This window comes from Aptenodytes forsteri, unplaced genomic scaffold (genome assembly GCF_000699145.1).
Source record: "Aptenodytes forsteri isolate BGI_AS27 unplaced genomic scaffold, ASM69914v1 Scaffold145, whole genome shotgun sequence".
Taxonomy (NCBI): Eukaryota; Metazoa; Chordata; class Aves; order Sphenisciformes; family Spheniscidae; genus Aptenodytes; species Aptenodytes forsteri.
The window spans coordinates 3311448-3335110 of NW_008795122.1; the positions used below are offsets into that span (position 1 = coordinate 3311448).

General features: G+C 38.8%; 1 protein-coding gene across 1 annotated transcript in view; it reads left to right on the forward strand.

Moving 5' to 3' along the window:
• Nucleotides 1–23170, forward strand: part of YWHAZ (tyrosine 3-monooxygenase/tryptophan 5-monooxygenase activation protein zeta) — a 25925-nt gene extending 2755 nt beyond the window's left edge. The window contains exons 2-5 of the mRNA XM_009277141.2: nucleotides 14540–14663; nucleotides 18459–18622; nucleotides 18714–18809; nucleotides 22106–23170. Coding sequence (XP_009275416.1) covers nucleotides 14540–14663; nucleotides 18459–18622; nucleotides 18714–18809; nucleotides 22106–22165 — 444 coding nt within the window. The 3' untranslated portion in view covers nucleotides 22166–23170. The remainder of the gene's footprint in view (nucleotides 1–14539; nucleotides 14664–18458; nucleotides 18623–18713; nucleotides 18810–22105) is intronic.
• The last annotated feature ends 493 nt before the right edge of the window (nucleotides 23171–23663 follow it).

Here is a 23663-nt window from a genome sequence, read left to right on the forward strand (position 1 = left end):
CTCTGTAATTTTAGTACAGCATAATCTAGTCTGTAACTGTTCACGGAAGTGAAAAACAAGGCTTACCAAATCTTGATTGGTGTGAAGTATGCCATTAATAGGACCTGAAGTGTTAACAAACTTTCAAAGCTTTCAGTCATGAGCCTTATCAATTACAGTACAAAAACAGCTCGAACTTTTGTATGTTTTATTAAGACTGTGAATCTGTTCAAGCTGTTGTTGTGTCTTCAATTGCCTGCTAGGCTCTTAAGTAATATTTAATACCCTGGGGTGTTACATCACAGCTGAGTATGGAAGTGACTGGTGTCCTAACTTCAGTGTTGAAGGGAGGAAACCAATTAAGAGAATGTGTTTGTGACTAGCAGAATGTAGCCAAAGCTGGCTCCTCTGCAGCTTCTCGCTCTCTTCCCTCATTTGTTGGAATCAAATTACTAGTGGATTGGAAGAAATAGCTCCTCTAATCCAGTAGACGCAGAGTATACTAGACTGTGCCTGGGTTCTGTTCCCAGCTCTTCCACTAACTTATGGATTGAATAAAAGCAATTAATGCTGGACTTTTTTCTTGCTTCATAACTATTAGACTCGGTGATAAAAAATTTAGCGGTTATGTGGGTCAGGTCCAACCATTTATTTTTCTTCTTTACATTGACCTTGCAGCAGGAAAAGCCAGCATCTACATCCTTGCCACTTCCTAAATCTTCCCTCACGAACCTGCTGTGAAGTACCTCTACGGCCCTACAAACAGCTGAACACATCCTCTTCTTTGCTGCAGCCTCAGAGTGCTGCTGTACAAAGAAGACACCTAAAATCTCTTGGTCCACAACCATTTCTGTCAGGTATACACTGGAGTATTTTCAGGTGTAGTATAACTGACTCTAATTCAGAGTTGGTCTGGTAGTGCTGATAAGTTGCAAATAATTGTGACACATTGTGCATAGTACAAGTTTCTTGCACTGTAACAATAAAGACTGAATTTCCAAATTCTTCAAGAATAATATGGGGGGAGGGGAGGAAGTACATTGCCATACTCGAGCATCTTAAATGTACTTGAGTATTACAGAAAATTTCCAGCCTCAGAAATTTCGTATTGATACAGGAAATTAAGCTTTTTGTTGATTACTTTTTCCTCCTGTGAGCTAAGAGTGTGCTTCACATCCTGTTTCACTTTCTATAGTAGAAGAGAGGGTCTGTCTAAAATACCAGTATAATGATCTTTTATTTGTCATTTCCATAATAAAAATTGTTATTAATCTAACAGGTGTGGATTTTCTTCAAAATGCTTTTTGCAGTTAATGGGAAACAGAGCTGTAGCTGAAGTGGTTCAAATTAAATCTGTAGTAAGATGAATTTTTCAGCTAATGAGGATTCTGAAGTACAGAGAAGAATGTATGGAGAAGTCTGAATAGCTAACATCTGATACTGCTTGCATGTTAGAAGTTCTCAGGAGCTCTAAACTACTAGTAGCTTTCAGGCAGCGTCTGACATGAGCTAAGTGTAAACTAATCATTTAAAACAGGACTGCCTGTCTTCACTTTAGTATGAATGTAATTCTAGGCAGTTATACTCTCTTCCCTAGGCTGGCACATACAGCAGTAGTCCCCTGCACGTCCTTCAAAATGTACCATATGTGACGGTTCCCATGTTCTTCCCCCATGCCCAGTCTTCTGGGTGATGTCTCTTCTTCCCCCAAGTTCCCCCCCAGTCATACCTTAAGTAAATCTCTTTGCCTGCAGTGCCCAAGTGCTCCGTTTCACTGTTTCTTTTCCCTTTTGGTTGTTCCCCTTAAGGTCTAGAGAGCTTCCTGAAACCTTCCTCCCCTTCAGCATTCTACAGTTACTGTTGCACATAGGTGCTACACAGCTCTTTTTCCCCACTCCCTCCCTGCCAGAAAAGCTGGAGGTTAATGGTGCTATTCAGGACCCTCTCAGTAAGATGAATTGTTTGCTTTCTTTGCCAGGTTGTTATTTCTTCCTAACTTCATGCTCGAACATGTAAAATGGTACTCCTTGTGTGCTTACACTATTTAGATTTCTTTGCACTTCTTATGGATGCTTCACTTTTTAGAAGTGGTAATTGTGAGAAAAGAAAGTGCAGTTAAATCTCAACTAAGTGACTTCAGGTTTGCAATTTTTTCATATGTATGTTGTTGGGGGGGGAGGGGTAAGTAGGAGAAGGTTTAGTAACCTGTCATGGGGCTGCAGTTCACTGGGGGGAAGGGGGTGTAATTCCATTCAGAATGCATCTAAATGGCTTTTTAAAGAACATACCACAGAATTAATGCCTATTGCCATCATACTCAAATTACTGTGGGACTATTTTCTAGTTGGCTGCAAACATCTAATAGGTTACTATGTGAACATCTATAAAACCTGTTTCTGCCCTAATTCTTAATGACAGGATTAGGAAATTTAGTCCTCTCTCCTATAGGAAGCCATATGCTTTTTGACATGCACATGTGTGAGGTAGTTGGGTTTTTTTAAGTCAACCATTGTATGGCTCAGTGTGTCCTCCTGACGGTCAAAGAGCACAGCTAACCTATAGAGTGGTGCTAACAAGCAGATGAGTAGATTGCTTGTGCGCTCAAGTGACTGATTATACCATACAACCTTCTATGCTATGAAAATATCTGATACTAATAAAAAATTCAATGTTCTGACTGAAAATTTCTACCTTTAGTTCTGTGACTCCTTCAGGCTTGCTTAATTTTTTGGTTTTGACTGCACTTTCTTTCTGTCTTTGAGATCTGTGTCCTTTATTTGATCTTTTCAGAAAAGAAGGGGAGGTGTTTGTAGAAGCTTCTATTTGCAGAATGTTGATCACAGAAGCAGGGTGGTTAATTTGTTGAAATCTAGGAGTGAAAAATTAAGGTTGGAAGGGGGGTTGTTTAGTTCAATGCTGCTCAGAACAGATCCAGTTAGATCACGTTGCTCATGGCCTTGTCAGTCAAATTTTGAATATCTTCAAAGATGGAGATTCCACAACCTCTCTGTCCAGCCTGGCACAATATTTGGTCATACTTATGGTTAAAAGAAAAAAAAAAAATAATCCCTGTATGTAATCAGAACTTCTCATGTTCCAATTTGTCTGCTGCCTCTCGTCGTTTTACTGTAGACCTCCAGGAAGAGTCTGGCTCCATCTTCTCTAGGCAGCTGTACACAGCAGTAAGATCTGCTGGTCTTCTCTTGTCCAGGCTGAAGAAATGCAGCGCTCTCAGCCTCGCCTTGTACATCACATGCTTCAGCCCCATAATCGTGCTGGTGGCCTCCACTGGACTCACTTCAGTATATCCATGTCTCTCTCGTACTGTGGAGCCCAAACCTGGACATAGAACTCCAGATGTCATCTCAAGTTGTTAAAACTTGTATTAAAAGATGATAATTGGTCATGTACTAGTGGTGTATGTGAAAATATGCCAGTACCTCTGGTTCACAAATGCTTCTCTGAATGAACTTTCATACATCACAGAGCAAAATGTAGCCAGGGTTTACTAACTTCCCAGGGTGGTTATAATTTAAGCTTTTGATTAACTCTCCAAGTCTAGCTTTTTCAGTTAGGGTTTGGCTGGTATAATTGCTCATGTATATTGAAGGTAGGAGGCTGAGGCAATTTGCATCAACCTCATGATTTCACTTTGTTAATCCTTTAATCACTTCCCTGGTTGTAGCTATACCCGCTCAGGTTTCTGGGGGGTTTTTTTGGCTGTTGGGTTTTTAGTTTGGGGTTTTTCTTTTTTTTTCCTGCAGTGAAAGCACTGCCTAAACTAGAGCAATTTCCTTTATTTTTTAAGCAAATGATCTTTATTTTTTTTAAGAAAATTAAACTGTTGAAAAACTGTTGAATCTTGGAGAATTAAAACATCATTCATGGATCAGTTCAAATATGAGGTGACTTGTGTTGGTTTTTATTTATTCTACATTGTTCGTGTAATTCTTTCTAAATGCATGAAACTTCAGCTCATGTTTGAAAGGATTTTAGATTCCAGCATATATAAGTAATTTACTGGTGGTTGGGCTGCATGAGCAAAGGTGAGCTAGTACCTACTAAGCTTAGCAAGAAGTGCATCCATAATGTTGATATGTGTGTTTAGTGCACCCATTTATCATAAAATCAGCTAAGGTGCTCTGCATAAATGCAAAAAAAATACCTAAACATGCAGTTACCTTTGATACTTACATTAGCTATGCATACACGTGTGTATACACATATATACATGTATCTATATCCTCTTGCATTTATTGGAAGTGGAACAAATCTTTACTATAACCAATAGTCTACTGTATTAATTTCACTTGGCATTAATGTTTAATAATTGGCTTTGATTTAAAAAGTACATGGATGCTTTTGAACAGTATAAGCACTAAGTAACAACTTACTTCATTTTGCTGCTTAGAACTGCCTATCAGCAGTAAGTGCATAAAGTACTTGAACACTGAAGGTTGCTGCCAAATAAAGCAAGTTGATCAGTTTAGTCACCTGTGACAGATACTCTCCTTCTTCCGTACTGTTGAAGCAAGAACTTCATTGCGTGTACTTGTAATTTTGTGAAGCTGTGAAGTGTGTTTGTTTCACTGGTTGGTTACTTAGAAGGCTAAGAGTAGAAATGCTGCATTGTTAAGATACCAGTGTTTACTGTGCCTGTGAAAGCCGTAAGTGGTAGAAATATAAAATATAGAATGTGAGCAGAGTTAGTGCATTATCTCTGCCCATCTATATAAACAGATGCCACACTACCTTTGGTTTTATCTGGAAACTTCTGTCTTGTTACCATGCACTTGACAGAAGTACGTGTTTCTGAAACAGGTTCTTAAACATTTTACTTGTTCTCTGCTGCAGGCAGACACAGTGGCTCCTGCTTCTGAACCTGAAGTTGATTGTCTGTTCAGGCAGTAGTTGACTACCATTTTGAAATAGTTTAAGAAAGTTTGCAACTATTAAAGTTGATTGAAGAGCATTAAGATTGCGATTATTTCTTAAACTTGTTTTTTACTGAATGTCAGCTCTTGCGTAGTTGCTTATTTTTCTTGAAATCTGACAAGATTGGCAATGCTTCTTCTAATGAGAAGGAATAATAAGGCATGCTGCTGCTGAGACAAACAGTAAATTCTTGATTTTTTTAAATCAGATTTAATGCAGCTCAAATGAGGTAGGGAGCAGTTGTAGGTTTGGGGTTTTTTTTTTCCCTCTGGATGTTGTTACCCTTTGTGATTATGCAGGTAACAAAATATTTAACAATGGGAATCTGATGTCTAACTGATCAGATTTTCCTAGTTCAGAGTAGGCTTACATAGCTAAAATGGCATTTTTGCTCATAAAATGCTTTTACTAACATTGTATGCTATAATGAACTAATAGATACATAGTCTACTTCAGGAGGTTTCAGATCTGCTCAGAATGCAAGCTGCTAAAGATAAATGGTTCCTACTTCTGTTTCTTATCAAGGATAAAAAGTGTTACATCATGTTTATGGGGGTTTTTAGTAGTATTTCTTCAGAGACCGAAACTGTAGATTCTTGAGACAGCTAGAATGTGTTCTGGTTCAGAGTACAGCCACAATAGCTATCACTTAGACCTACCTGTCTAGCAGAAATTCTCATCCAACTCAATTGGTTTCAATTTTGTATTATCTCAAGTTTCTCGGAAGATGTTCTGTTTCTTCAAAGAATAATGATTGATGTATTTGGGACCATGCTATTTTGTTGCAAGTCCCCAATATTCAAGAAATAAATTAATGCAGTGATGCAAAAAAAAAAAAGTAGAAATTGCGTATTGGCTTTGATCCTCAGTGGAAACTGTTTCGTGTATTAATGTCTATAGCAATGCCTCAACAAATTAAATACTTTAATCCTAATTCTTTTTCTATTAAAAGTCTTATTGGCTGGTGCCTTTTGTATGAGTTTTCTCAGACTTGGTTACTAAACTGGAGAGGTGTTTTTGCCTGTGCATCAGAATTTGGTTCTTTCACTGTCATGTGTTATTAAGCATACTTCAGTAAAAACCTGTAATGATTGGCATGAAGGACTTCAAAAGTCTTTTGAGGGGTGACCTCATCGCAGTCTACAACTTCCTCAGGGGGGGGGGGTGGAGGGGGAGGTGCTGATCTCCTCTCTCTGGTGACCAGCGATAGGAAATGAAATGACGCTGCATCAGGGGAAGTTCAGACTGGACATTAGGAAAAGGTTCTTCACGAAGAGGGTGGTCGGTCACTGGAACGGGCTCCCCAGGGGAGTGGTCACGGCACCAACACTGTCAGCGTTCAGGGACCATCTGGATGACGCTCTTTGTCATATGGTTTAGTTTCAGGTAGTCCCGCGAGGAGCAGGGAGTTGGACTCGATGATCCTTATGGGTCCCTTCCAACTCGAGATATTCTATGAATAATCTCAAAGATTGTATCCTGGTATTAAGCACATTTGCTTCCCTTGCCATAAATACTAATTGGAAAGCAAAGTGGTGGAAGGAAAAAGGTAGTAAAGGGCAAGATAGTCTAAGTTGGGGAGGGTAGATCTGCAAGGAGGGCTATGTATATGGCTGCAAAAGCGTGGAATGAGAGATGCTGCTCCCCATTGCCTCACTTCCCATCCTTTTCTTTTTATGCAGACCAATGTTGTGTCTGTCTGTACGTGCTGCCGTATCTTCCCTCTGAGCATCCTGTAGGCGTTTTAGTGCATACACCTACTTCTTATTGACTTAGTTCTATCCCTCAGCGTACACGTCAGCAAGAAGATGATTTTTCTGGGTGTCCTACTTCTTTCTCCCATGTTTTCCTCTGCCTGCCCGTATGTGATACTGCTTTTGTTCTGTTTTCTAAAGAAACACATTTAGACTGTTCTAATAGTATTTTTTTGAATAAGCTAAAATTTCTTGCCATTCTTTGTTATACAGGATTCCCTTTTCTGCATTAGTCCTTTAGTTCTTTTTTTCAGTTATCCTCTCATTACTCAGGCTTCGTTTCCTCCATTTTTTCCCTTTCTAGATCTTCACCAGGTTGACTACAGCAAAGCTGCTAACCAAGTGTACCTTTTTCCTGCTCTTATCAATCCCAGGTGTCCCTATGCATATCACATCTCCCAGTGTTGCATGAACTCCGCAACCGAATTCTTCCCTGCCCCCTAAAGGTCCTTTGTCCCAGATTCTGAATTTCTCCCCTGCCCAGGCTCGTCATTCTCGCCTCGTCTCTTCCAGCCAGGCTTCTCACCTTTTTCAAACTTTTGCTACTGTCTGTTTGCGTGGGCAGCCAATTTGATGGGAAGAGAGAATAACTGGTACTGAGAACAGGCAGCAGGCTTGTTTCCTTCTTCAGCAGGTGTTTTACCAGAGAGACCTCCAGTGCCACAGCAGCCGCTAGTATTTTACAGATTTTCTTGTATTCCTGTTCTAGTGAGCAAATGAGTACATAGAAATCTGTATCTAACTTTAAACAAGAGGCTTTGCTTTTGGCCAGAGTAGAAGGCTGACGGCAGAACAGTCCTTTTGGTTTTCCCCCAAGAGGGTTGGAGGTCACCAATGAGGCAGCAGTTGCAGAGCCCTGATCACGAGCTCTGGGTAGAACTGTAATCAGAAGCAGCATAATGAGCCTGTCTCAAAACAGCCTGGGTTTGGGAAGGGATTGTCTGAAAATGTTTCCCTTAAAAATACAAATATTTGTCATTTTCCTCCAACAATTCAGATAGACGTGTGTAAATAAAATGTCTACTGGTCACAAATGGCTTGGTTAAACCCTTTGTAGTGTGTGTGCCAATCCGCAGTGCAGCTAATTGCATGTGTTGTTTTATAGCCCGAGTAACTTTCCTAACTGTGGTGCTGAGGCAGAAAACACATGCATGGAAAATCACACGCTAGCTTTTTATGGGAATGATAGGTGTCTTGAACTTGTCCGACACAGGTGGCCTACTTTAATAACTTTGTCATCAAAATAGAAGTCTGTAAAAGAACAGCTTAACAAAGGTGTGCTACAGTTACTGTGCTGTTTGGTTACTGGGTTCTGCTTGATGAAACCAAGTACATGTAGCTCTTCCCGCAAAGTGTGTACCTGGAAAGACTGATCTGAATCAGTATTTTTGAATGCCTACCTAAGTACACCTGACACTTTATATGTGTAAATTCTTTAAAATACTCACGCTCAGCTGTGCAGGTAGTCAGAAAACAGCAAGTCAACATTGTAACGGTAGTCAGGATAGTTTTGTGTCTCCTGCCACAAAGGAAGGGTTGTTGCCCTAGGAGTATTGGGACACAAGAGGAGCTTGGTAGTCTCTGGGTTGGAGTTGGTAAATGTGTCTTGATGCATCTGGAAAGCTGGAAACCTTAAGATTCAATAGACTGTACCTTTATTGCTTGTTCTAACACAGTGCTTCAGCTGGATGTCCCTTTTCTTAATATCCATCACATCTTTCTTATTTTTCTTTCCCTCCGCCCCTGCTCACCTTCTTCCTTTGTAGAGAATAAAGTAAATAGCTACCTGGATGGTGTGAAAGTGCAGCGGGGGCTTTTGATTCCTGTTTAGAAATGGTACTGAAACTCTTCAAATAATATGAAGTTATCTGGTAGTCTTCTAAAAGAAATGCAGACTTGAGTACCAGTGCTTTTATAAGCTAAACTTTTTTTTTTAAATGAAACTGGGAAGTAGGTTTAAGACAAAAGTAACACTTTCTCTTGTGCAGGTAGTCAAGTATCTCCAGCTTCTTCTCCATAGTGTATTGTGGGTATTAAGGTTATGTTGATGTAGGGGGAGTTTGGACAATGTGTGGAATGTGGATGAGAAGCCTCTTGAAGGTTACTGCATTCAGAGAAGCCACATCTGGTTCAGGAAGTCCCTAGGTGTTGATGGAGGCTAATGGTAGCATGACATTTTCTTGCTTTCTTTATGTATTTTTCTAATGGCATCCTCTTTCGGGCAGTGTTGGAGGTAGGTTAGTAGACAGAAGAATCCTGTCAGCCAGGACTGTGTTCTTGTAAAGTCTTGGAGAAAGATACTGGCATGCTGCTTACATCATTAAAATATTAGGCCATTGTCAGTGTGAAATAGGTTTCCAGCTCAGCTTAAAAAAAAATATGATGTTTCTTTCATGTCCTCCATGAATTTAAAAAACAAAGAGTTCTTCCATGTCATCTTCATCCCTATGCCATATACCACAGATGGATGACAAATAAATTAAAGTTCAGCTAATACTCCTGTGTAATTTATCTTCAAAACTAGAAATAATGTCATAACTACGTCAGGTGGCTTTCAATACTGCATGAAAACAAAAGGCCTGCCTGGTTTTGCCTCTGAGCAAAACCGATACCATTTAAATTACCTAATGTTTATCAGTGTATTCTTTTGGATTTTTGCCATTCTGCAGCTTGGTTCTTGTGTGAGATGAATATATTTTTGTTTCTCCAATAGTTCTAGAGTTTTTACTCAACGGTGTATCTTAATTAATTTTTGGTATTTAAAAACAAAGTTTCTTGCTCTCAGTACTTTAACTATATATTACCTGCTCACTTACAACTGTATTTTTCTAGAATCTGGTGATTTTATTCTTATTCTCCTGTTTGTCAGGAGGGAGATTTCTTAAATAGAAAATTGAGCTGTTGATGTAATCCTCAAGTGCATTAATAATTATCTCAAGTTCCCAGGCAATAACGTACTGAGACCGAACCTTTAATAAAGAGAAATATGCACAGAACTACAAGCAACAAGGCAAAACTGAGGCACTGATTTTAATGCTCTTATGATGAATTTGGGAATAGTCTTCTGGCCCACACAAGTCATTTGCCAAAGATGTAAGTAAATGCTTTTAAGAGAAGGGTAGTTTTAGGCTTCAAGTGTCAGGAAAGGACTATTCAAGTCTTTATGGGTTGGCTTCCTGTCTTCAACTGAAGTTCTCACCACAACTTGATAAACTGAAGCATGTCTACTTGCAGTAAGAAGCAGGCAGACTTTTTGTAGAGGGTTGGGTGTTGGTGGGTTTTTTTGTTACACAGAATTACTACTTGTTATGCTTCCTTCACACTCCTGACTGAGTCTAATAACTCTTACCTTTCAGACTTTATCTTGCAAAACCACAGGAACAAATCCATAGGGCCTTTCATCAAAATAGGCTCAAAACGCATTGTGCTTAATGTTGCTGTCTGTTGACTGTGTCCTGCTCTGGCCAAAGAACATGCATAAGAATGAAGAAAGTGAATCTCTTTCCAGTTTAGTGTTTAAAATAAGCCAGGATTGAAGTTTGCCAGTAGAATAATAAAGCTGTGTGCATGCAGCCTCTGTTACATCTTTGGAGACAAAGACTTTTCTCTAGTGCATACTTGCTGGGGGTGGGGGAACGTACCAAATTTATGAGATTTCTTATCTATGGTATGTGTGAGCATAGCTGACATCTCTTGAGTTCAAATGTGCTGTCTGTCATAGTCCAGAGTACCAGAAAGCTGTTAACTTAGTCGTAATCACAATTGCAGATGTGAAGTGTTGAAGCCTGATCTTTTAATGGCCAGCATATTGGTAAGAGTTGATATTCAAATTTAGTACATGCATGGGTTTGTGGTTTGTTGTTGTTTTTTTTTTAAAAAAAGGTAATAATTTTCCATTAAGTCTTTCTGGAAAGACTATGTATGACTTTGCTATGAAAAGTATTAGAAGCACTTGTACAAGCTGTTACAGGTTTTGGCTGAAAAGTGCTCTAAGATGCTGCTGCATCTGCCTAATTGACTACAATGCTATGGTTTGTTTCACAGCAGTTAGATTCTTGCTGTCAAATTAAAAGCGCTGTCAAATTAAAAGCTCTGACAATTACAGCTGAGCAGTTGTGGGGTTTGGGGGGCAGGGAGTGGTGTTTTAGTTTTGTTTAAAAAACTGTTTCTACCAGATTCTGATTGAGGCACTGTAATTAACTGCCCGTGGAGTTGTAGTTAGTGCGTATTAGTATATATCAAAAATGGATGGGAATTTGGCATGATAGCAGGAATGTCATGAACGAGCATGAGGGCTTAGCTACATACCATGTAGCTATAATATACTCGTGCTGTATGGACTTCAGTTGTCAGGGTGTTGTGTGCATTGCAGTGATGCAGATCACCTAACAAACTTAGTAATTATAGATCAGCTTATTGGTCCAGTCTTGGACTAGAAGTTAGCACTTCAATGGCCCATGTGGTGATCAAACACTGGTTAACATTGTCATATTAACTGGTAAAGGAGAGAGAAGATAGGCAGATATTGGTGGTACTATCGAAACAGTTTTTTTCTGTTTCTTCTGCTTTGGACAAACAGAACCCATCAATAGGACTTAAATATCAAGGTATTCCTCCTTGTGGAAAAAATTGTATCTTCCAGAGAAGCCTTGCAGTTAAAGCTACTTAAAAAACCAAAAAAACCCCCAGTATTCCCCATAAGCAGATGTGTTAGCAGGTAACAAAGTGTTACATTGGTTATACCTTTCGTGATGCCTAACATTTTATGTTATCTTATGTAATTGAACTCTAAAAGGTCAGTGGTTTTATTGGTCTCATCTGTATGGCTTTCTGTAGCCACACCATCTCCATGCAGATTGTGGCTTTCACAGCCACTCTTTAGGATAAATCAGTGTACTCTGAATCTTCAGGCTAACTTTAAATGAGCGTTTTGTGTTTACTTATGCCAGTAAAAGAAAATATATCCTGAAATAAAAAGACTGGTACAAACAGGAGAAACTGAATATATAGTACTAAATAAATAATAGGGGAAGAGATCTCCTTTCAGTAATTTCACATGCTAGCTTTTAAATGTTAATCTGCTTTCAGGTTTTGTTGGTGGTGTTTATGAAGTACTTGGCATAAATAAAGTTCTCCCAAAGATATGTGGCCTACCAGTCCTACGTGTTGTTTGTATAGAATAGAGTCTTTCATCCAGGTATGAACAAGCTACCAGTGCAGTCTCGGAGTTGGAGCCTCTTTGCATAGGCTATATTCTATGAATAGCTGTTGAAAGGAATTTTCTTAGTTTGTCAGTCTTCAAAATTTGACGTGGGTTTAAAACTTTTTTTTTCAATACGAGGCTTACGAACCGTCCGAGCTGCTGTTGCCCTGCTAATATCTATCGGATTAGGAAGACTTTCTCAATTGATAATCTTTCATCTTCTCTGTCTGCTGGTGCAATTCACCCATTCAATTAGGTGTTTGCAAACAACTTTACCTCATTTGTGACCTAAGTGAAGTTTAAGTCTGGAAGTTTGGTTGCTGCTGTGGGAGTGAGCAGAGCTGTACTTCTTAATTAAACAACCTTCTATACGGATGATGAATAATTTCTGTTTCTAGAATCACTGAAAATATTTTGGTCTGACCAATTAATGGAGGGTACAGAAGGAGGGCAACTCCCCATGGTGCCAGAAGGGTAGGTGCAGACTGACACACCTGACTTAATTGCAGTCCTACAGAGAAAAACTTATAAGGAGCCTTATTCTCAGTAGCTGGGAACCTTCATTTGTCATTGAAGTCAGAGTTTCTTAGCACTGATGAAAGATGTCATAGCTGTGAATCTTGACGTTCTCTAGTGGTGAGAACAGAGCATGTAAGTAGTTACAGAGAGCTGAAGCACGTGAGCCATATACCTTACAGCCTTCTGCTTCGTTCCAGCTGCTCTGGGGCAGAGGTGGCTCTGAACTGTTCTCCTCGCATAGTGGTGTGCCCTCCAGAAGGGTGCCCTTGGCATGAGGCAGCTCGGCAGCCCATTTGACTGGCTCCATAAAAATACTGCTGCTGCCAACTTGCTTATGTTGCGTTTCCTTTGTTGCCAAAGGGTTGTCTCTGCTGTCATTCAGACAGGAAGCAAAGACACGCAGTATTTTTCGATGTCTCCCTGTATGGTTATAAAATGAAGCTATATACCAACCCCCACAATACTGGAAATATCTAATAGTAAAGATGGTTGAATAAATACCTTCCATTATGTTGAAACCAATAAAGAAAGTCTACTAAGAGGTTTTTATCTCATTGGAGCATAGGCATAGCTGAACCTTGTGTGATTTTGGTTTCTGTCAGCTGGACTTCTTCATTACCCTGTCTGCTGAGATAGAAATGAGAGACAGCTGCCATAATAGGTCACTTCATTTTGAAGGGTTTCACACAATGTTGAGGCTACCAGGCTAAATATTCATGATTTATATAAACAAATTAGCAGTACTTTAATTTTAAAAAAAAAAAATCGACCAACCAAAGTTGTTCACTCTTCTTGCTCTTTTTGTGAATTACAAACAGTTTTCTGTAGCTTTATGTCAGTTGGCCTATTAAACAGGGTAGCTACCACGGGTACCTGTGTCACAGTGCAGTGGTTACAGTCTACCGTATTCAGGGTATGCCTATCCCAGGAGTACATTGTGTATCATAAGATATTCACTTAACCTGCAGGGTACTATCTAGAGGAAAGTACTGTAAAGCAGCCATCGTTCTGTGGGTTGGAACTGAATTAGATTGTCCATTTCTGTGGTGTCATTGGAAATATGAGCTAAAAACAGGCAAAACTGAAATGTCAGTCATCTAATTTACGGGGGGGAAAAAGACACCCAAAAATTCTTCCTAAAATTTCTTAAAAAATCGTTTGCTAGATAGCCTTAGCAAAGTATATATAACAGCTTCTGAATTAATTTTGAGTATTCAGAAGCACTTCTGCATTTTTTTCTGACTTTTAAATAACTGGCTTTTCTTTCAAAGTCTGACTTAAAGCACTCAATATCAAGAAGTTTGACAAGCTTGTACCTTAATTTGACTAAATGTGTTGGAGCTAGTGATTTTTTTTTTTCTTTTCATCATAATAGAACTCTTGCTAAATTACATGACTGCCGCAGCTGGGAACTTGCTATGTTAATTTAATAAGCAGCTAGAATAATCTAGAAAAAACTGGTCTTAACTGGCAGCCCACAGGGAGGATTTGGTGGAGCGACTTGAGAGCTACTTTTGCTTTGGAAGATATAGGAAACACCTGTTAGGGCAGCACATAAAGTCAGATGGATGATCCTTTTCAGTGCTACACAGCTGACTGTCAGATTGTCAGCTGTCTGGAAATGCAAGAATCCAGGTTCACCTTGCAGTTTCTTGCTGGCGATGCCAGTACTGTGTCCAGTTAATGGGAACTAGGTTAACGAGGCTTATTTATTGCCTGTGTATGTAAGATATTTGGGTCTCTGATTTGGCAGCTGATACTTAGAATCCTTTTATTATCTTCTGTGGATGCAGCCTTTCTTCCATTGTATACCCTCTGCCCAGACTCTTTGGATTACCTTATTTTTGTCAGGGTACTGTGTAACGGCTTATAGAAACCCTTCCTTGGGTCATAGAAGACTTATCTGCTAAATTAACACAGCCGCCTTCTCCCCATTGAGTCACAGCATGAAGCATTCCTTTTTGCACCTAGAATTGTGATCCAGAACACATTCTCCTTAGCTGAATATGCTATGTAGGATGTGAAGAAAATAGGCAAAAAGTAAAGCTGTCTTGACTTTGAAATAGATTGTAGTATAATTGAATTGTTGGTTCAGCACGCAGTAAAAGTACGTATGTTCAAAACACTATGTTCTTTATTTCTCTTTTAGTCTCTGTTGGAAAAGTTCTTGATCCCTAATGCTTCACAAGCAGAAAGTAAAGTTTTCTATTTGAAAATGAAAGGAGACTACTACCGTTACTTGGCTGAGGTTGCTGCTGGAGATGACAAGAAAGGTATTGTATGTCAGCTTGTGGCTAAATATTGTCAAATTAGATTGGTTTTGGTGGGGTGGTGACACGACTCTAACTTTAGAATAATTCTGATTTGGATGTACATTTCTTTAGTAAGAGGCTTCCTGTTTTCTGAAGAAAAATCCTGGGTTGTTGGCTTTCAAATGAATTATGGAAGTTTCCATGTACCTCTGCCGTCAGAAGCAGGGAGCAGATGTTAAGTCACGAAATCTTGAGATCAACTCCAACTTATGCATGCATGCATCTGGTTTATCACTGAAGTACAGGTTTATGCATCTTCTGCCTGGCTGAGTATTGGATTTTTACCTCTTTGTAGGGGGACAAAGTCTTGTAGCTTTTTGAAGTCTTATTTGTGCTATTTCTCCTGCATTTCTACAGTATATAAAAAGTCTGCATAGGTTCAGTGAGCAAAGAGACTAGAAACCACCTGGAGAAGAAAAGGATTTATAAAACTGATCTTACTGTTAGGAAAATTCCTTCCATAACCGTGGTAGTTTAATGTCCAAATGTTTTTTTATTTCCTCAAGTTTCTTGTATCTTCATGTAAGCAGCTTGTCATAATTGCAGGTAAGTTGCCTTCACCTAAATTTAGTTAGAAAAGTTAATATAAGGCACTTGGTATGTTAGGTGACTTAACTGCTGTAGTTGAAGAGACACCCTAACAACATGCTGACTTCATGCAGAGTCACCTTCAATTCAGAACGACACATTATGTTTAGGTACAGTTCGTTGCAAACAGTGCTAAGCTGTTTCCGAGAGCCAGTTTAGGACTGGTGGCAGTGTGCCCTGAAAAGCAGTGCTTTTCAGCACAGAGCACAATCTGGTAAGTTCTGCTAGCCCTGAGCTGTTTTCTTGTAGACTCAGTTTAGTCTGCACTCAGTCTGCAGAAGTATGGGATGCTTGGGAGTGTGCAGACAATCTGAATGCATGGACTTGGGACCCTTGGGGATTATTGGAGAACCGTTCAGCTGTGCGGCTGATGCTCGGTAGCACTCTGCCCTTTTGTAGGACTTACTGGGTTCCTTGAAGCACTGTTGAACATGTGGTGCCCCTGTGGCCTTGTGCTGCTCTCAAGCTAATAAGCTCTGAAATAATGATATAGAAAGATGTCTGCGCGACTTCACAGAAACTAGGTTGAGTTTGGTATAGAGATGAAACAAACTTGGAATAATTTCAAGGGGATAGATATGTCTGCTTTAGCTTTGTGGCATGTGTTATATCCACATTACATAGGGTAGCCTGGTTTCCCCAGTATGCTGCATAATAGGGAATTGCATAAAGATGCTATGACTTAGTATAACAGGGCTTGATTTGACTTCTGATGCTTTACTGTGTGCAAACTGACCTAGTCTTGGTGGCGGCAGAATTGCATGTGTAACCAGTACTTTAGATCTGTTACTGTACAGAGAGTAATTATATTTTTCTTCTAGTAATCTCTATTCACATGCATAGAAGGTACAATATTTTGAGTCCCAAAGTTTCTTTTTCTATTGAGGATTAAGTTGCAGGCTCTAAAATTAGACCCTGAAAATCTTTGTTTAAAGTGGTTTTGAAGTTCTTTTTTATTTAACCCAGTCTCTTGGCTGAGCAGATTTTAGTGGGTTTCCAGATGAAGAAAAATTTTTGAAAGCCTATCTAGGTCATAGTTGCTATGTCTCCTAAACTTAAGATTTTTCTTTTTTTTCTCTGCCCCCCCCCCCCCCCCCCCCGTTGATGTCACAAAGCGTCGTGTCTGTGGACTGAAGAAGGGCAGTTGATAATTATTGTTTAGGAAATAATGGCCATTTAGTTGGACAGTATTCCTTCAGCCTTTTGCAGTAATACAGCAACAGTATAAGGCTCCCAACTCTAGGAATTGGATTTTTATCTTCGTAAACCAGATTGTTTGTTTTATTGACTGGGGTTTTCTTACAGCAATCTAATAGACAGGAATGTCAAGCATTGTCCTCACTCTACTATTTTAGCCTTGAACTTTGGAACTGTACAACACTTTCTAAAGTATTCAAGGTTAAAAATCTTGCAACTATTTTTGTACTGGGTGACCGATTTAAAAATTAACAGAATACATCAAATTTTGCACTAAGTTCCTCAAATCACTGCTCAAATCACTGCTCAAACGGTAACTGTATTTTCTCAAATAAGGAGAAAAGATAGGCCTTTTTTAAGTTATTTATGTTAAAGAAAAATGATTAAAAAATAAAATGCTCAGCTTCATTCCTTGAAGTTACTTGTTTTTCATGCTGCTTGTTTTGCCTTTCATAAACAGTGCCATTTTCTAAGGCTTTTCCATTATGAGTAAAACTCTTCTCACTATTTCTAAATTTAACTTACAGTAAACCTGGTTCTTCTCAACTGTAATATACCAACTTCTTGTCACTTTCAACATATTATGGCAGTTGTCTGTCCTCTCTACACTCATCACTAATAATGGAGTGCTTCAGAAAAATCAGTGTTGAATAATTGTGCAGTGAGTGTCCTTCCTCTTCATGTTGAAGAGGACAATGTGATGCTTTAATTTTTGTGAATACTTAAAGGTGAACAAATAGAGATTGCATAGACATTCTGAATATTGGTATTCAGTTATTCTCAGACTTTGAGTACTTCTGACTTCAATACTGATGTATTTTTGAGTCCTTAGCCTAAAATTCCTTTCTTTATTTTTGAATACATGTGACTGGCGCTGTTGCAGAGATCATGCTGGATGCATTTCTGGTTTGATCCAGAAATGTTAGGATTGGAATCCTTTTGCATCTGAATTGAATGACTTCTGCCCACCTTTTTCTCAGATGCTATTAACAGTCTTGGAGAGTGCAGGAACAATGGTCCCTTTGTGCTCAGTGTCTAGCGTGTCTCTTGCCTCCTGCAGTCATCCAGGGCATAGTCCAGCTTGTGGGCTGTGTTGGGCCATGATCTCTGATTTGTGCAGGCATAGCCTGCTCACAAGTTCAAGTGCATTCAGTGAGAATGGAAACTGTTGAGCTCTTCAATCTTAGTATATGCAATATAGTTGGGTTTTTTTTCTGCCAAGCGTTTATAACTTGTATAATTGAACCAATTAACAGAATGGCAAAAGATTAATCTGTCAAAAAAAAAAAAAGCCCAATTGTTAATTTTTCTCCCTTACTTCAAAGTTTGTAGATACTAGAACGTTTAAGTTAAGTAAAAATGCTTTCCGTATCTGCATTGGAAATGGTACTATGTTGGAAGGTTTTAAAAATATGTATTTAATTCGGGTTGAGGTATGTCACACTATCTTTCCAAGCAATTTGAATGGGAGTTCACAGATGACTGTTACTGAAAGGATGCAGCATGAGAGCCAAAGGTCATCAGTGTTCTGTGACTAAAATGTGGATCTGTAATGCTTTGCGATGTTTAAAGACATTGAAAGTGTGGTACTGTATCAAACCTGTGTAGAGTTAAAACTTCAACTTTGTACCTTTTCATGTAGGTGGTGGGTTTTATATTCTTAAAGCACTTAAGCTTAAAGCACTTAAGTGCTACAAAACTGCTGCAAACATTTGAGAAGACAAGTAGTCACAGGGTGGCAGGGAGAGACTCAAACTTGTGATTTGGTCAATGACAACTTCCTTTTTTTGAATAATTTAAAAATGTAATTTAGTAAAATCTTCATAAAATAGCAACTTGTTAGGTAAAGTGCTCATTCACAGGCATTCACTCTTAACATACTTTGTTCATGCAAGCATGAACACAGTCCTGATTGTATGTCTGAATACGGTATGTGAATTACTTACTTGTGTGTTTGTTTTTTCCCAAAAGGGATAGTGGAGCAATCACAACAAGCATATCAAGAAGCTTTTGAAATCAGTAAAAAGGAGATGCAGCCAACACATCCTATCAGATTAGGTCTGGCTCTAAACTTCTCTGTGTTTTATTATGAGATTCTTAATTCCCCGGAGAAAGCCTGTTCCCTTGCAAAAACGGTAAGTCTAAGGGGGGGGGAAATTCCATTTATACTATTTGCATAACCTTTTGTCGCATGGCCAATGGAGTTGTTTGTTTTTATAACCCTAGGCTTTTGATGAAGCAATTGCTGAACTTGATACATTAAGTGAAGAGTCATACAAAGACAGCACGCTAATAATGCAGTTACTGAGAGACAACTTGACAGTGAGTATCATTGAAGTTTGCATATTGTTGATAACGGGATTGGTCTTTGTGGCACTCAGAGTTGTCCTGTTCATTCTTAGCTGTGGAGCTGTGTCTGTCACCTACTTACAGATGAGTTTACAGTACATCATGTTTCTGAGCTACATTTTTTTCTCCTGCCTAGTCTTTTTTGTCTGCCTGCTAATTAACATGGTTTTCTGACGTGACAAATTGACCAAATTTTTCAGGTTTTTTTATTCAAGGAATTTAACTTGTTTAAGTGACATAGTTTGGACTGTGACTAGCAAAGCTATTATCTTTTGTTAAACAGCATTTGAGAATATAGTTGCATTTGCCTCTTCAAAACTTATGTCAAATTTCATATAGCTTATTCTGTGTGATTGCATGTGCAAGGAGTAGATCCTATGTGAAAACTACAAACAGAGCTAGCAAGTCCATTTAAGGGCCTGTTGTTTGGGGTTTTTCTGTTTGGTTTTAATTTTGGTAAAGCTGAAGTTGGAATCAGTGCTAGCCAGGCTATTTCCATGGCAGTCGTAAAACAGCTGTCTTAATTCTTTTTTTCCTTGGACTCGTAGCTGTGTGGTGTAAGTTATGGATCAAGATTGTGTTGCTCTGTCAGAGTAATCAAAATCTTCATCTTGTGTGTGGGGTTTTTTTAACCTACTTTGAACTTTAAAACTAGCAAAGATAAATGTCTAAAGCAAACAAAACAGTAAATGTAAGCAAACATGCAATAGTGTAATTAATGGCATAGTTCACTCCCTGGTCGTCGTGGGGGGAAGGGAGAGCTGCAAGCCAGAACTGAAAAAATAAGAAGCACCTCTTGTTGCCAGATATAACCCCTTGTTCACGTTCTGTGCATCTGATATCAGAGACACTTAGGAAATAGCTGGGCTTCTTTTAACGTAACTAGAAGTAAAGTTGTACAGTTGCATAAAATTGAAGTTGCCGTATTTTCTGCTTTTGTTTCTAACACTTTATTTCCCTGTTCCTTGGAACCTTTTCCACTAGAATGGCAACTTAACACTACTGAAAAAACTACTTGTGATTGTTCCAGCTGTTGCTTACAAAACAAATGGCAGAGGTTTCTCAACCTCTGTAATGGAGACAGATACAGGGTTGGCATCACTCTCAATGTCTGTGTGTGTTGTCCCCTTGAGTGAGATTGCTCAAGAGCTGTCCTCTGAATGAGTGGTATTGAAATAGAGAATAGAAGCTGACTTTAATTGCTAGCTTCCCACTAAAAATAATGTAAAGCTTGTCATAGCAGTTGGAAAGCAAATTGTTTCATACAAGGGCAAAAGTTGGACTGAGCTACCATAGTGTGTGAATTATGGTAGGAGGCCTGATAATCGATGTGAGCTTTCCATTATACGGGAGAAAGCTGTAGGCAGCTGCAGGATTCCATATTCTTGAATGGATGATATGTCTTGCCTTAAATGCTTAGCGTGACTTGTATGAGTGCATTGATTCCATGTTTTTCCACAGCTTCTTGAGGTAGAAAATAAGTTTTGATGTATGTGTGACTGACAAAGACTGCAATGAATTTCATAAATGTAAAAAAGGTCCGTTTTGCTAATTATGCAAGTCTGTTACAAAGGCTTTTGACAGTGATTCAGCATGTTGATCAGTTATGTGCAGGAACGGTTTCCTCAGTTGTTGATTCTTTTTACGTTGAGTCTTGTATGGCTGAAGAAGAGTCTGTGTTCATTCTCAGCAGCGACTGAAGGCAGAGAAGTGTTCAGAGGGTTGTTTAATATATCAAGTCAAAATCTGTTTTACTGGGATTGCTAGATTAATTCCTTCTTTGCTCTGTTATTAAATTGTTTTTTCTTTAAAAAAACAAAAAAAAAGGCATCCCTTCCCCCTAAGGTTTTTTTTTTTTCCCAGCAGATTCGTTAAACTGTGCTCTCAGTTGGTAATCGTCCTTTCATACCAGTCAGGCCCTTTTTATTTAATGAATAAAGATATATGTATATGTACATATCTGTAGATACTCTAGAGGTGAGGATTTAGGATAGCAGCCTCTGATAAAATTCTAATAAAACTGCTCTTACTAACTGTTCCTAAAGTTGAGAATAACGTAGTATTCTAATAATGTAGTATAGAATGTAGTGCAGGGGCTACAAACTGACAGGTATGCTGTTGTCTCCAGTAAACTAATTTGTTGCTTAATGCCTTCAGCAAGGAACACCTAGTGCAGTTATCATGTATTATGTTCAAAGCAGGAGCAAGGCTACTGGTCTTGTGCAAGTTTCTCTGTTGTCTTGTACTCCTGGAAAGGATAAAATGTTTCTGATGATGTGGTTTTTTGTTTTTTTAATTAGCATCTTGTGACACCTTAGTGTAGGTAGAGAGTAGACTGTAGGTAGAGAGAGAATTAGTTGTTCTTAGGTTTTGCCACCTTATGCTGTAGAGCGTGAAGGATTCAGTTAATGCTGCTATAACTCCATAAAGCAAGATATTACAAATCATACTGGGCTGGTAATAGTTTGGAAGCAGCCAGCGTGGCGAAATACTTGGTTCACAAAATAATTTCTTTGCCCTGGGTGTTGCTCTGGAACTGATGCTTAGTTTCCTTAGTTGGTACTTAATCTTGATATATGGCTCCTTAGCATGATTTTATGGAGCTGAAAATAAGATTTTGTGCATACTGCATGTTTAGCCTGACTTTCTTCCCTCCTTGCCCTGCCCTCCACGTTTGGAAGCTCTGCGTTCCAAAAGTTGCTGAAGGGGGGCACGACTGACTGAATAGAGTCAAGGGATAGAGATTTTGATGAAATGTTTTTGTTTTTAAAAACCAAAAAACTTCAGATGCCTGTTTTGAAGAAAAGGTAGCATTCACTCTAATGTTGGATGTGGAGAGAGACCTTTACTGAAGCTCTTCCTTCAGAAAGATGCGTAAAGCTCACTTGAGGAGAAGGTACAAATCCACAGGAAACCAAATATTCTTAGTTCCCGATTCTCATGTATCTGTTCTGTAGGTCTGAGTCTTGCCTGCTTGTAATTGTCTTTTAGTGAGCCTTGTGGATATGAGACTTTGGTTTTGACTGTTCATAAACTTCCTCATTAAATGCAGTGTGGGGTTGGGTCACCTAGGACTAGATTTCCATTTTGTAATAGCCAAGAAATATATTAATGTTAATGTGTGGGGTTTTTTTTCCATGGTGCTTAGTAGGACGTCTTACCAAAATTACTATTTAAGAAGTAGGCTTTCTTTCTAATAATTCCTTATTAATCATTAGTCATAAATGTTAATATCTTACATATTTTACTCTGTTTTCTTTCCCGAACAGTTGTGGACATCGGATACCCAAGGAGATGAAGCTGAAGCAGGAGAAGGAGGGGAGAATTAACCAGCCTTCCAACTTCCGTCTGCCTCATTCTGAAATTTACACAGTAGACCATTTGTCATCCATGCTGTCCCACAAATAGTTTTTGTTTACGATTTGACAGGTTTATGTTACTTCTATTTGGATTTCTATATTTCCCATGTGGTTTTGTTTAATATTAGGGGAATAGAGCCAGTTAACATTTGGGGAATTTATCTGTTTTCATCTGAGGTGGCCAATATAGGGTTGTGAAATTTTTATACAAGTTCTACATGTTTGGCATAGTACTTTTGGTACATTGTGGCTTCCCACAAGGCCAGTGTTAAAACAGCTTTCTATGTCAAGCAAAGATGACTGCTTGCGTATTGGTCTGTCACGGTGGAAAAAAAGGGATAATCAGTTGCAGCCACAGGTGTAGTTAGCATGAGTATTCAAGCTGGAGCACACATGGCTGTGAATAAACTGATGTCCCATAGATATTGCATGTCAAGTCAACATGTGAAATCTGTGGAATATACCGATCAAGTGTACATCTTTGATTGCAGCTGAAGTGTTCCTTAAGACAGTTTGATAACCCAGTCAACTTTCTCTAGAGAAGGACAAAGAAACGGTTCACATTCCATTATTTGTAAAGTTACCTGCTGTTGCTTTCATTATTTTTGCTACACATTTTATTTGTATTTAAATGGTTTAAGCAACCTAAGAACAAATGTACAAGTAAAGATGCAGTAAAAAATGAATTGCTTGATATCCATAATGACACTGTATATCGAGCACAGCAGTAAAACAAAAACCCATGTATTTAACTTTTTTAGGTTTTTTGCTTTTGTGATTTTTTTTTTTTTTTTGATACTTGCCTAACATGCATGTGCTGTAAAAATAGTTAACAGGGAAATAACTTGAGATGATGGCTAGCTTTGTTTAATGTCTTATGAAATTTTCATGAACAATCTAAGCATAACTGTTCAGAACATGTGTATTAAGTTGATGTAAGTGGAATAAAAGTTTTATGAATGGACTTTTCAACTACCTTTGGTGTAGATTTCATGTGATGTCTTCATACACCTTTTAGAGTAATGGCAGTATTATACACAAATTCAATATGGAAGTATTTTTATTATGGAAAATCTTAATACCCATTTAGGCATTTAGTTAATTTCAGGGAAGTCAAGATTGAATACTTCATATCTGATTTTAAGATTGCTCTAATTAATTTAAGACTTTTAGATGCCTACAGATTTCTGACTGTCCAGCTGGTACTCTGGAGATACCTTAACAAACATATGGTCCCCAGACTTATGGCAAAAGGCATACGAAGTTCTTCAGGAGCTGACCTTTGGAATAGTTCTAGTTATATGGAAACCCACAGCTTGCTGCTGTTAGCTCTTTGAAGGAGAACTGAGCAGGAGCCTCCATAGAGTTCAGAGGGTTCAGACACTACAGCTCAGTTTGTGGAAAGGCTCCCCGGAGTAACGATGCTCTTCCTTTCCTTGTCCCCAGCGAGGTCTGCACTGATGGTATT